Here is a 15,335-nt window from a genome sequence, read left to right on the forward strand (position 1 = left end):
GTAAAGTTGGGTTAAATTGTATTAGGACTGATGTCACTGGTCACAAAGGACAATTCAGATTCTTCAGCAAGCTGTATGTTCAGGGCAGCAGTTCCATCTCTTGCATAAACACACTTTATTTCCCTAGCAGCTAACAAAATAAATACATTTCCCAAAACATAAGTTCATATAATCATTTGTGCATAAAGTTGATTTAAAAAGTACATGACAAATTTTTTGTAGGGAGGGGAAGCTTTCCAAGCTTCTAAAAGTTTCACAGTTTTACAAAAAATTAAGTCACAGTGAATTACAAACGGAAAGAAAAAGAAACACAGTTGGGCGCAGGACTTTGGATCACAATAAGTGGTTGTGAGTGACATTCCACTAGAAGCTCTTATTGAATGAAACAAACTGGAGCTGTTGACAGGTCAGATATGTTCTGGTTCCTTCACTACCTGATGACAACTCAGTTATTTCAGAGGAGAATAAAAGATAACACCCAAAAACAGGTGTGCATTACCCCAATCGTGGGGTAAATAAAAAAAAGTATCCCACATGCCCTAAAATCAGGACTAGGCTACCTTCAGCACTCTTTTGTGGACATGTTTGCTGATGCTTTGCCAGAATTATGGCTATAAGTATTAAAGGGATAGAGTACCAAACATTTCCCTGCCCTAGATATTTTTTGTGCAACCCCATAACTCACTTTATCTGAGAAGATACTGGACATGTCAAGCTGGTTATGGTGCGTAGATTGCCTATTTAAGAAGACACCAAGTTTTCCAGCTCAAATTAGGGCTTTAGGGTTAATCACCAAAGTGCCTCTAAGTGGAGCCAATCACTACACACTTTACAACGGTCTTTAAACCGATGGGCAGTCTAAAAACAGTGCTGCGCTGCAGAATATAGAAAACAATGTAAATTCATGAAGCAAGGAAGTATAACTAGAATTGATTGAATTACCTTGATTTCTCACTCCGATCATACAGCATGCCATCTCTTTTTATGTGCTGTGCCACAGCATAGTGCGTTTATGGGCCCAACTAGGAGACTAGCAAATTAAAGTGACTTCCAGAAGAAAGATGGCTTGAGAATGAAAACATTTATTCTAACTTTACCAAGCTCTTAAATCACTAATGCAGTTTTGTTTCATCGTTTAGCCAGGTGCCTGCCTGTAATTTGCCATTTTAAACAAACCTCAAACTGCACCATACAATATCTAGGACCGGCATAAACTGCTTAGAAAATCTTACTGACTCGATATATGTGAGGTGAGTTAATCAAATAAATAGCAGAACTAGAACAAGATTATTTGGGTTTAGCAGCTGGACGAAGGAAAGCCAGCTTCACTATATTCTACTAGACATGACTTTTACAAGCCGCAGGGCAGCACATGGAAAATGTCATCTTGTAATGTATAGAATTAATGAGCTGCTGAATGGTAATTAAGTAACTAATCAATGCAGCTCCTTGAAATTTCTGGGCTCACACTTTCTACTAGCCATTTGCAAGGAGACATTCACCACTGGTGAGTGTTGCATGGCCCTCCAGGCAATGAGCTTTTAGGTCTGGCTAGTAGCAGGGGTCTTGAGTTTATTCCATTTCTGCTTCATATGAATTCTACACACTGCAAGGCAGTACTTTTTAAGTCTGTGTCAGATGACATTTTGGGTCTAAAAACATTGGCAAGATCCACTGGTTGATTAAAACCCCAATTTAAAAAAAAAAAAAAAAAAAAAAAAAAAAACGGCTTGTGAAAAGTTGGAAAAATAAAACATTTACATTAACAAGAGACCAGATAGTGACAGGAGTTTGTATACATCAGTCCAAGTGACCAATGTGTTGGACCTGTTCAGTGTGATGTACAGGATAGTTATCACCTTGGTAAATAGCCAATGGTAATACGCAGAACATCCCAGTGTATTGATATCGATAAACACAGGCCTCCACCAGGAGCACTCTGTCTCTATCTTTGATTGGCCAACACACGGGAAAAGCTGTCCAATCTACTGAACTGCTTAGTTAATAGTACAAGCAGAAATATAATGAGCCGCATTAATGTTATGTACTAGAGCCTGCACCAAGGTTACCACACCGACTTAGGGGGTCAACACAAATCAGTTTGTCAGACAGCAATTACAATTAAATAGTTGGAGGGACATTTAACAACAACAAAACATTTCCTGAATGTAGTATATATATATAACAAAGTGTAGAGTTATTCATGCCTTCAGCCCCCACTAGGAGATTAGAGAACAGATGCTTTATAAAATCATACCACGACTGACACTTGATAAATTTGGCAAGTCACCCATAAAGAAATTCAAGAACTTAATCCTATTAATAACTCATATTACAAAATCAAAATTAGAAGACTTGTACATGTAACAATTAGTGCAAAAATATGACCCTAAAATATTTAGATCATAAAGTAACTTTGTATGGCTATTCAATATATCCTCAAATGGTCCAAATAAACATTTGAAACATTTTAATTCTACGGAGATTCAATGGTCTTTCTGAAGCCAGTTTTAACATCAATCCTGTAAATACTGTTCCTGACCTTTTGATTAGTATGTAGCTGACTGAATTGAGCTAATATGACGTAAACGTTCAAAGAGCAGTGAGATGTTACAGGACTAGCGGTAGCTGTGCATTAGTTTAGTTTTTCCAGCTAGGACATAGATCAGTGCTTTTAAAACAGAGATATCATCACGGGCCAGGTTCATCCCTTTAACAGCAATTGTTTTCAAGGTAAAATAGTTTAACACTATTGGGACTTGCAAAGAGATGAACAAATATTCTTACATCATGGTAGCAATGCCTTTCCAAATACAAAAAAAATAAAATAATAATAATCACTATTTCATGCCTTAGCCCAGTGCAGGCCCAAAATTAAATCATAGCAGTTGGTATAAAACTTCACCAGGTTAATGTTAAAATGGACTAAATTAAACTGTGTTTACAGTCAACACGTGGAGTATAGATAAAGAAAGAAAAACAATGAAAATTTCTACAGAAAAAAAAGGAAAAATATTTCTGATTTGCTTCAACAGAATTTAAAAATAAGTGTGTCACTGCAACATGACGTGACAGCGCTGTCACAAATCAGGGACATAAATACAAACATTTCCCTGGTCTTCTGAATTTTATTGAAATACACTTCTCACAGTTCTCTGCAGAGAATTAAAGAGAAGTGTAGTAAATCGACACTCCAAGAGACGATCTTGTAGATTTCCTGATGCACACTTTGTGTATTGCAGGTTATGTGTTCATGACATTCTTCAGGCTCTACATTAAAGGAACACAAACATGTATTTCTGACACTATAGTGTTAAACTATTTATTTAGGTCCCCACTCCCTTTAAAGCTCAGTTAAAAGGCGATTTTACTAATTTGTTCCCACTCCAGTCTCAATCCGCCTCCATGGAGGATATAATCAGTCTTGATAATCTCAGCCAGTCCAATGCTATCCCAGAGGAGGCTATTGCGGAGGCGCTGAACATACTCCATAGAGATGCATTGAATCAATGCATCTCTATGGCGTACATTCAGCGCCTCCATGCAGGGCGTGGAGATGATGAACGTAGGTCATGCACTCTGTGCAACACTGGACTAGGAAGCACCTCTAGTGGCCATCTGAGTGACTGCAACTAGATGTGCTACTAGGCAGGTATGTAAACACTGCCTTTTCCTAAAAGGCATGCAGGGGCAGGTTACAGAAACCAGAACCACTATATTGGTAGTGGTGCTGGTTTACTTTAGTGTCCCTTTAATACTATAAGAAGGTGAACACTAGAGTGGCCAGAAAGCAACTTCCCTAGGTCTAGTTCACAAAGCATCATGGGAGCAATAGTTCTAGAAGGCTGAAAGCTGCCTTTTGGCCACCGATGATATCATATTTCAGTCTTGTTATAATAATCTAACTTCTTCACTGATATTTACAATAAATATTCTATAATGGGAAGAGTATGGGTAATAGAAGGAGCAATGCAAAGAACACTGGCGAACTCCTTGGTAAAGGTTAGTGCAATATGGGGCCACGTCTCCCATCATTTCACTGGAACTGAGAACAGAAAGGAAGTGGTTGTGTGAAACCTTGCCAGGTACACAAAATACAAATTAACAGCTGCAGTGAGATGCTAAAAATAATCTGTAAACAGGTCTGCCCTACAGAGATTCAGGCTTAGTAAAGATGTCGATCAGAACACAGTAAATATGCAGTAATGCAAATGAAGGTTTTTGCAAAGCATTAAACAAATAGCTAAGGTGCCGTTTTAAAGTATGACCTCTTTCTGGAGAGCCCCAAATGTAAATCAGAACTGGCAATAATTAATTTGTAGTGCTGTGTCACCAAGGCACTCTAATCACAGCCAGCCAAGGTCTGTTAGCATGCACAGTACTGGGTTTCTGCTAGAATATACTGTATACAAAATATATGTCTTATTTACACAGCCCATCAAATGAAATATATCTCCGCCAAGGGCATTACCTTACATTGTGACGAAATGTGCAGTTCAACGTAGTGCTGGTAGCTGTAACCATGTACAATGCACAGTGCTGGGTTACAGTTAGAAAGCACAATGCATTCTTATTAGATTCTATAGTGCTGGTTCCTCTTCGAAAGCACAATGTAAGATTGCTGTTGCTTTATTCCTTAACATCAAGAAGATTTTGGTTCTGTGGAATATGTTTCAGGGCAATCCATATTGCAAAACAAAAAAACTAAATATAGTAATATAAATGGAGGATGATCTGTGTTGGAGCAAAGATAGCTAATGCCTAGTGCCTTTGATAATCTTCAATGCCTATGACTTATCACAAGAATATGTAGACTTTAAAGGACCACTCTAGGCACCCAGACCACTTCAGCTTAATGAAGGGGTCTGGGTGCCAGGTCCAGCTAGGTTTAACCCTTTTTTATATAAACATAGCAGTTTCAGGGTTAATCCAGCCTCCAAATCCTCTAGTGGCTGTCTTACTGACAGCCGCTAGAGGCGCTTGCGTGATTCTCACTGTGAAAATCACAGTGAGAGCACGCAAGCGTCCATAGGAAAGCATTGTAAGCTTTCCTATGCGACCGGCTGAATGCGCGCGCAGCTCTTGCCGCACATGCGCATTCAGCCGAAAGGGAGGAGAGGAGAGCTCCCCGCCCGGCGCTGGAATAAAGGTAAGTTTTAACCCTTTCCTCTCCCCAGAGCTGGGCGGGAGGGGGACCCTGAGGGTGGGGGCACCCTCAGGGCACTATAGTGCCAGGAAAACGAGTTTTCCTGGCACTATAGTGGTCCTTTAACTTGCCCTCATGTGGAGAGGCCATCACATTTTCACTTCTTTTTTTTGTTTAAAGTTTATTACATTTACTAAAACAAGTTTTTTTTGGTTTCTTTATTATGTAGCTGAGCAATTATGTTGGGTCAGATTCTACTATTATCTGAAAAACTGCTGCTCAACCTAATTTGCCACACAGAGCAATCACAGCAAATAATAGAATCTGACCTAGATGGTTGCTCACCCAGAGAAAGTGAGTTGTTTTTTTTTCTCAAAAAACAAACAACTAAAGTTTCCTTAAATCGAATAAATATTAAAAAGAAAAAAAAGAAAGAAGTGAAAGTATGACAGTTGTCCTTTAAAAGGTACACTGTAGGCAGTGTAACTGCTTCATCTCATGGAAGTGATTATAGAATATGAAGCCAAGCACTGTTTTTAATGTTAATTGAGTTTCCCCAGCAGTCCTTATCCTTTGTGCTGCATGAGCTAATAAAGAGGCATTAGCCTCAGCAAAAGTAGGCAGCAAAGATTGACTGATAGTGTGAAGTGGCCACTTTCAGCCTTTACCAACACCCATTGATGATTTCTATTTGTATGGCTGAAAGGAAGTATATTCTCTGCATTAGTCACGCCTCCAGTAAAGGCGGGGCTGTGAGAGGCCAAGGACTCTTATTTAGTGTAAAACTATTTGAAAATAGTTTAACACTGAAAGGACAGCGCCAAAAGTATCCAGGCACTATAACCAAGTCAATGAGATGAAATGTTTACAGACAAAATGATGCGGCACAACCTCTAACAGAGGTTAAAAAAAGCAAATAATATCCATTCACATGGTATAGCCAAACTGGCTTCCAATGGCTAAGAAAAAGTTTGCCTGAGCACTCCCTGTATCTAGACACACTGGGTAATACTCTGTGACCCACCTGGCTGCGCTGGCATTCTGCTTTCTCAGTAGTAGGTGTTCAGATAACCGGTACCATAAAATTATATATAAACATACACAAAACAACACAAACCAATCCACTAGATAAACTCTGATAGACTTCCTCAACTAGATATCCTGGCTTGTGGTGCAAAATTGTCATGCTCCATTGTTGGGTCTGCATCCGTAAGTCATCCACAGCCTCTCTGAGAGAAGAAAGTACTTAAATGGCATCGTGGGGGGTCAAATTTTGTATAAAAAGCTAGGGACATAGTCGAACCTGAGCACAGGGAGGAGTTGCGTTCCTGACGCTCTCAGATAATGCATTTTGAGAAGCTCTGATAGGTATTCCACTATCCTACTGTCCTCCTGGGAGAGGCCAAGCAGCTGGTGTAGAAAGGCAGCTCTCCGCTGAGCAATAGACTCTTCGCTCTCTTTCTCGTGGATTGGGAGATGAGCGTGAGGACAGAATGTGAACAGGAAAGCCTTGGAGCTCAGTTGTGTAAGCATACATTGCACGTGCATATAGTATGTGCTGCCCTTTCTGATTTGTGTGCGATGGTCGGCCATTCTTTGAAGGAGGGTACCCTTATACACAGGACAGCGGAGTGTTTTGTTGTCTGCATCCAGGACACTGGCATATCGGCTATACCGGTTCAGGGAGTGCATGATGTGAGACCCGGATGGAGAGGCTTCTCTATAGCACAAAAACATTAGAAGCAATACAATTAAATATATATTATTTGAACAAGGAGAAAATCTAAAACAAAACAATGATGAGCAAATTTACAGAAAAATGAGTCCATGAGCAGACACTCAGGAAAACAATGCCAGGACATCCTTGAAAATGAGAGAAATCTCAATGTATCCATCCTGGTAAAATGTTTTATAAATAAATAAATTTGTGGATGCAACGGATATTACGAATGCAGATTTCTCCAACCCTTTTTTTGTGTGAAATAGAATAATGCCCTATTCTCATTATTCTACGTCACCCCAAAATAAACATTCAAACAGTGTTTTAAAAGACGCCAATCCAGCACCAGGCAAAGCCCCTCGATGGAAGCTCTGGAACAGAGTTCTGGGCTAAGTCACATGTGCCGAGAGCGCAACTTGCACCCGGCACAAAATTGAAAATATATCTAAATGTGCAGGGTTTTAAGTATTTTCAGACTCCTACCACCGTGATCACTTAAAAAAACAGAAGTGGCCATGGTGGTTGGAATAACCCTTAGAGTGAACCAGTCATGAAAAGTACACTTTAACAAATAACAGCTCCAAAAGCAATAAATAGATCATTTATCACAAAACAAATAATAAATTGGCAGGAGTGTCCAGGCACGGTCATACCTTCAGAGGGTTAAACTGTTTAACCATTAAATTGGGGGTGCTCTAAGTCTATTACCGGGAACGCAGCTAAACTTCAGTCCTACTGCATAAGAGAAAGGAAGTTGGGGATCATCTGTGTCAGCACTAGAGCCCCAGATTTTGTAATACACCTTTGAAAAACAGTTTAACCCCTGAAGGAAAGACGGTGCCTGGGCACTACTAGTTTCATAACAATTTATATGAACTGAAGTTGTTTTGGGTGTGGGAGTGTTCCTTTAAATTGAAATACAGATATCTTAAAACAAAATCACTTGTGTACAAATATTAACCCCTTAAGGACAATGGGCGTTCTATGGCATCCTTTTTTGGGCAATCCTAAATGCCGGAGGGTGGCACAGATCGTCCCCGTCGATCCCATGTCTGCTGCACGATCCGGACCTCCAGGGCCATGTGATTGCGGGATCCTTGTAATCACATGGCCGGAATAGCCGGTTCATAAAGTGCCAGCAGGGGGACTGCCTGAGCTCTCAGGCTGTCCCCCTGCTGCCTCTAAAAAGGTTTTCAACGTTAGTAAACGTAAAAAAAACCAAAAAAAAGTTTAACCCCTTCAGGACGGAGTCAATAGTGCACGTTCTGATCAAAACAAAACGTAAACAAAAACTGGAATTTGCGCTATATGTCTGTTCAACCGTAATTCACCTCTTTCATATTAAATGCACCCACACTTATTATATATCATTTTGTTCATGAGAAACAGGGCTTTCATTTCATATAAAATATTTATATATGAAACAATTTATTATGAATAAAATAAAAAAAAAAACTAAGAAATTACAATTTTTTTTTTTAATTTGTAGTTCCGCCTCACATTTTAGCTGTAAATGTCATAATACTGTTAGGTTTTACTGCAACAAAATGCACATATTTGTAATCAGCGATGTCTCACGAGTACAACAGTACCCCCCATTAACAGGTTTTATGGTGTTTTGGAAAGTTACAGGGTCAAATATAGAACGTTCCATTTTCAAATTGAAATTTGCCAGATTAGTAATGTTACCTTTGAGACGGTGTGGTAGCCCAGGAATGAGAATTACCCCCATAATGGCATACCATTTGAAAAAGTAGACAACCCAAGGTATTGAACGTGGGGTATGTTTAGTCTTTTTTAGTAGCCACTTAGTCACAAACACTGGCCAAAGTTAGCGTTCATATTTGTTTCTGTGTGAAAAAAGCAAAAAACTAATATTTGGCCAGTGTTTGTGACTAAGTGGCTACTAAAAATGACTGGACATACCCCATTTGCAATACCTTGGGTTGTCTACTTTTGCAAATGGTATGCCATCATGGGGTAATTCTTATTCCTGGGCTACCATACGGTCTCAAAGGCAACATAACCAATCTGGCAAATTTCAATGTCAAAAAAATGAAATGCGAGCCTTATATGTGACTCTCTAACTTTCCAAAACACCATAAAACCTGTACATGGGGGGTACTGTTATTCTTGGGAGACTTCACTAAACACAAATATTAGTGTTTTAAAACAGTAAAACATATTACAACAATAATATAGTCCATAAAAGTGCCATTTGTTTGTAAAAAATGCAAAAAACTTCACTTTTACTTAAAATATCATCGTTGTAATACAATTTACCAGTTTGAAACACTAATATTTGAGTTCAGCGAAGTCTCCCGAGTAAAACAGTACCCCCTATATACAGGTTTTATGGTGTCTTGGAGAGTTACAGGGTCAAATATAGTGCTTGCGAATTAAATTCTCTGCACTTTCTCCCTGTGTTGTCAGGCATGTCAATCAAATTTTAATTAATTACATGACATAATTATGTTAAAAAATTACTTAAATATACACGTAGAATTTTAATATATATGCATTTATAGGTATTTAAATTCTACGTGTATACTAATGTAATCTTTCATGTAATTATATGTATTTATCTATCTATATATATTTGCGGTTATTTGTATTTTATATATAGATAGATATATATAGAATGTCATTCTAAGTGTATTCTGTTTCCAATATATATATATATTAATAACAAAATACAGTTAGAATGAAATTACATATGAATATATAATTTATTTTAAATTTTGTTTCAATATTTTATTTATTTATTTTATTATTTTATTTATTTATTATTGTAATTATACGTATATATATATATATATAATATATATATATGTAGATCTATTATATATATATATATACATATTATATATGTAACGTCATTCTAAGTGTATTTTAATACTAATATATATACTAATATTAATATTAAAATACATTACGTATGACGTTACATATATATAATATGTATATATATTATATATATAATATATATACATATATTATATATATATAAATACTTGTATTTTATTTTAACATGTGTATTTAATTTTTTTTTTACACTACCTACCAGCAGGGGGACTCTCTAATATTTTAGACAGTCCCCCTGCTGGCAGATCCATAGCCAGCTATAGGGGGCCATGTGATCGCTCTTTGAGAGCGATCACATGGCCCCCGGGGGCCTCATTTGCCGGAGGGGGGCTGCCTGGGCTCTCAGGCAGACCCCCAGAAGAGGATCGCGGCGGAGGTAAGTATAGCTTACCTCCTGGGGGCTTCAGCCGTTACGGCGTTCTATGCCGCCGCAATGGCTTTAAAGCCCTTTAAAGCCGCGACGGCATAGAACGCCGTAACGGCGTTAAGGGGTTAAGTAAATTAAAGTACTTAGATCATATTATATATATATATATATATATATATATATATATATATATATATATATATATATGTACTTTTATATGCACATACACACACTATTAATCTAAGTGTACTGTAATATTGAAATACACTTACAATGACGAGATATATATATATATATATATATATAAAAATAAAATTGAAAAGAAAAAAAGGTTATATACCTGTATACTTTCGCTCTGTGTTTTGATATTAATATACATATATATTTAAATTAAAATACATTTAGAATGACGTTATAAATATATATATATATATATATATATATATATATTTATATAATATTTTTACATGATTAAGTCATTTCATCAATTACTATTTGAGGGATTTGCCTGACAACCCAGGCAGAAAGTCCAGAGAATATGGTTCGCAAGCCCTATTTTTAACCCTGTAACTTTCCAAGACACCATAAAAAAATACTTAGGGGGGTACTGTTTTACTCTGGAGACTTCGCTGAACAGAAATAATAGTGTTTCAAAACCATAAAAAATAAAATAAATCACAACAATGATTGTCTGTGAAAGAGCAGTTTTTTTTGCATTTTTCACACACAAACGGCACTTACACGGATGAGATTATTGTTGTGATAAGATGTAATGTTTGGAAACACTAATATTTGTGTTCAGCGAAGACTCTCGAGTATAACAGTTCCCACCATGTACAGGTTTTATGGTGTTTTCAAAAGTTACAGAGTTACAGAATTTTCACATTAAAATTCACCAGATTGGTTATGATGCCTTTGAGAGCGTATGGTAGCCCAGGAATGAGAATTACCCCCATGATGGCACACCATTTGCAAAAGCAGACAACCCATGGTATTGCAAATGGGGTATGTTCAGTCTTTTTTAGTAGCCACTAGTCACAAACACTGGCCAAAATTAGTGTCCAAATCAGTTATTTGCATTTTTCACTCACACATACAAATTAGAATGCCAACTTTGGCCTCATTCCTGGGCTACCATACGGTCTCAAAGGCAACGTAACCAATCTGGCAAATTTCGATGTGTGTAAATTAAAAAATGTAATGTGCTAAATTAAATACTAGAACCTGTACTTGGGGGGTGCTGTTTTCCTCGTGAGACTCAACTGAATACAAATATGTGCATTTTCACTTTTTTTTTTTACGTTTTATTCATATTAAATTATGTTTAATATATACATTTTTGATTTGACATGAAAGTCCTGTTTCTCCTGAACAAAATGATATACCGTATATACTCGAGTATAAGCCGAGTTTTTTAGCACATTTTTTGTGCTAAAAAACCCCAACTCGGCTTATACTCGAGTCAGAGTCTGTATTATGGCAATTTGCATTGCCATAATACAGACTGGGGGAGAGGGGGCTGCAGAGAGCGTTACTTACCTGTCCTGCAGCTCCTGTCAGCTCTCTCCTTCTCCGCGCCGTCAGTTCAGCACCTCGGTCAGCTCCCAGTGTAAATCTCGCGAGAGCCGCGGCTCTCGCGAGACTTACACTGGGAGCTGACAGAGGGAGCTGCACGGACGGCGCGGAGGAGGAGAGAGCTGACAGGAGCTGCAGGACAGGTAAGTAACGCTCTCTGCAGCCCCCACAGCCCCCCCCACTGAACTGCCAATGCTGGACCACCAGGGAAGGAGCCCCCCTCCCTGCCATGTATCAAGCAGGGAGGGGGGACGAAAAAAAAAATAATTAGGGATAATAAAAAAATTATAATAATTAAATAATAAAATAATAATAATTAAATGAAATAAATAAAAATAATAAATAATAATAAAAAAAATTTAAATAATAAAAAAATTTAAATAAAAAATTGCCCACCCCCCACCAAGGCTCTGCAACACACACACACTGCACTCATACACACACGCTGCACTCATACACACACGCTGCACTCATACACACACGCTGCACTCATACACACACGCTGCACTCATACACACACGCTGCACTCATACACACACGCTGCACTCATACACTCACACTGCACTCATACACTCACACTGCATTCATACACTCACACTGCATTCATACACTCACACTGCATTCATACACTCACACTGCATTCATACACTCACACTGCATTCATTATACACACACTGCATTCATTATACACACACTGCATTCATTATACACACACTGTAAATAAATATTCAATTAATATATTTTTTTTAGGATCTAATTTTATTTAGAAATTTACCAGTAGCTGCTGCATTTCTCACCCTAGTCTTATACTCGAGTCAATAAGTTTTCCCAGTTTTTTTGGGTAAAATTAGGGGCCTCGGCTTATATTCGGGTCGGCTTATACTCGAGTATATACGGTATAATAAGTGTGGTTGCATTTAATATGAAAGAACTGACATCCAGTGCAAATCTAAGGTTTTGTTTACGTTTTGATCACAACTTGTACAACTGTCTCAGTCCTCAAGGGGTTAATAACTTGGGTGTTGCTGATTACTCAGGAGGTTATAACCATTTATATGGGTGTGATTCTCAACAAATGTGCTTATTAAATTGCAATAGGAAGAATCTCTTCACAACTGATGTCAAATTCCTGTTCCCTTTTAGTGTATATGACTCATTTGGAGAAAGGAACTAGTTTGAGGGCCATGCAAGCAGTTTATGCAAAAAACTTCAGCGCTTTTAACTTTACACTAAATACTGTACCTTTGAAGTCCAATCAGTTTCCACTTCTGAAAATCTGTGATGTGCAGAGGGGTAGTGACCCAGGGCTTTATAGGTTTGGCAGCAAGTCCACAGCTGGGGACAAATATAGACAGGGCAGTCACAAGTCTTTTAACAAAGGCCTCCTCTTCTCCCAATACTATGAGCGTTCTCCCACTCAAAAGTGAATAAATGGCAGGATGGGAGAAGGGGTACTGTCTGATAAACCTTAATGCATTATGACCAGCTTTCCTTCTGTGACGTTCAGTGGCACCTACAACAGGAGGAGGAGAAGGAGAAGGTGTCCTATCAGAACAAGTAGAAGCACTGCTCTTGTGACTTAATGAGTCAGAGTATTCAAGGGTCAGTTGTTTAGCTTCTCTACTGCTTAATAAATGGCTGGACTCTGGTTCATGATAGGAAAGCACTGGGCAGGCAGGTTCATCAGAAGGATTTTCATCCTTGTCCACAAAGAGTTTCACTTGAAATGTCTGGTCTGAGAATCTGTATGGTTGAGGTGGAACACGAATGACAGTGTCTCCCCCAGCAGGGTCTGGATCTAGGTCTCCATTATGCTGCACAGTGCTTAAATTATCTGCAACAATGCAGCAAGCAGGATCTTCTTGCAATTCATTGACAGGCGATTTTTCATTAGCACCAGCGCTGCATGGAGGCTCTCCACTTTCCTCATCTAAACATGGTTCTTCTTCGTTAATGGCGATTTGGTAAGCTGCCCTAAAATCCTCAGGTATTACAGTTTCTGATGTGCATGTGCTAAGTACTTCAATACTGTCCTCACTAATAGTTCTCCTGCCAGCTGCCCTCCTCCGAGGTGGCTGTGGACTTGGATGAAGTAGAATGCATGGTTGACTCTCTGAATGTGTAAGCACTGAAGTAGATCTCTCTGTTCTCAGCACTTCAATGCTGTCACCGCTACTTACGCTCCCTTTGATATCCACATCAAGATATTCAGTAACTTCTGCATTATCACCACTGCCCAACTCCAACTGCTCTGTACAACAATTTTCATTAAACAAGTCCTGTTCAATTTTTATAGGGACTGACTCTACACTTGACTTGTAGGATTCCAAACTCGCTGAAGGTTTAAGAGACTCTGGCTCCTCCAAACATTTGGAATTGTGCAAATTTTGAGAAACTTCCAGTTTATCCTCGTAACGCTTATCAGGCACATTTGGACTCCAAGTGGACACATCTTCAAACAAGAAGTTTGAAATTTGTTGCTGCGCCAACAGGCTATTATCAAGGTGACGCATTAAGAGGTAGCTTATATCACCTCTATACCGTTTTTCTAACCTTGTCAGCAAATCTATTGTTTGTGTAAAGAAGTATACATCAACAAGTTCCTCTAACGTTTTCAATTTTTTAGCAAAACATTTGGCAGATTTTGCCATTATGAATTTTGGCGTGTATGCTAATCTAGTAGGATAGGCATTTGCCTCCTCTTCTGGAGGGTTTTCCTCTGTGTCGGAAAAAGAGACAGTCTGTTCAGAATCACTAGTTAGAGTGTCATTGGGCAAACGTTCTGGAGTATACGGTTGAAAATCTTCATTGGGTTTCAACTTTCTATACGGATACAACTGTATCTGTTTCAAAAGATCTTGGTGTTCAATAATCGATTTCTCCACATTGGCAAGTTCGTTGGCCTTGTCAATGGCCTGCGTCGTGTAAAATCCCTTGTCATCCGTCTTCCTCTGCTCTTCCAAGTGGGCCAGCAGTATAGATCGGGTGTAATCCAAATCTTTAAGCTTCTTTTCCAGTTCGTTGGCGAACGCCTTTCTGTTACCAGTCTTAAGGCAATCCGAGGCCTTGGAGAAGTCATTGGAGAGATCCAAAAACAGTTGCATGATCTTCTCCTCATCTGCTGAGATATAGGCCATGCAGAAGGGTCGCACGAAACCCCGCGCTTCCAAGTCATACAGTGTCAGGTGATGGACATAAGCGAATGCACCTTCCTTGGAGTCCCCCAGGACCACCTTGGAGTCCTCCACAAAGTTGAGCTTTGGGTAGGAAGATCCAGGTGGGTGCCCAACAAAGGAGGCTTGGTAGTCCACAGACATGATGCGCAGGGAGAAATAGTTGAGGTCAAAGACCCCTCGGACGCTCTGGTCCTCAGGGATGGTGAGCAGGGGCTGGGGCCCCACCTGCTCGGAGAATTCAGAGATGAGGATAAAGTCCCTGGTGAATTTGGCCCCTGAGAGCCTGGACCAGGGGCTGCTCTCCGGGTCAGGGAAGGGGAATAAGGGCACTGTGTACTCCTCGGGGAGCCCCGGGGGGCTCTGCAGTTGTTCCTCATACTCATCCTCCCTCGTGAAGGCCACCAGGTCCGGGGACCCAATCATCTTCCCGACACAGCTCCCTCAGCGAGCTCCACACACAAACACCTCAAAGGGGAGACGCCATCT

General features: G+C 39.2%; 1 protein-coding gene across 1 annotated transcript; it reads right to left on the reverse strand.

The window, feature by feature from the left end:
• Positions 1-5,119: 5,119 nt before the first annotated feature.
• Positions 5,120-15,334, reverse strand: SMCR8 (SMCR8-C9orf72 complex subunit). Its single transcript, XM_063430646.1, has 2 exons — positions 12,916-15,334; positions 5,120-6,866 (listed from the first exon to the last, which is right to left on the reverse strand). The coding sequence occupies exons 1-2, from the start codon at positions 15,270-15,272 to the stop codon at positions 6,413-6,415; spliced, it is 2,811 nt and encodes a 936-aa protein (XP_063286716.1). The 5' UTR covers positions 15,273-15,334; the 3' UTR covers positions 5,120-6,412.
• Position 15,335: the final 1 nt, after the last annotated feature.

This window comes from Pelobates fuscus, chromosome 8, assembly GCF_036172605.1.
Source record: "Pelobates fuscus isolate aPelFus1 chromosome 8, aPelFus1.pri, whole genome shotgun sequence".
Lineage (NCBI taxonomy): Eukaryota > Metazoa > Chordata > Amphibia > Anura > Pelobatidae > Pelobates > Pelobates fuscus.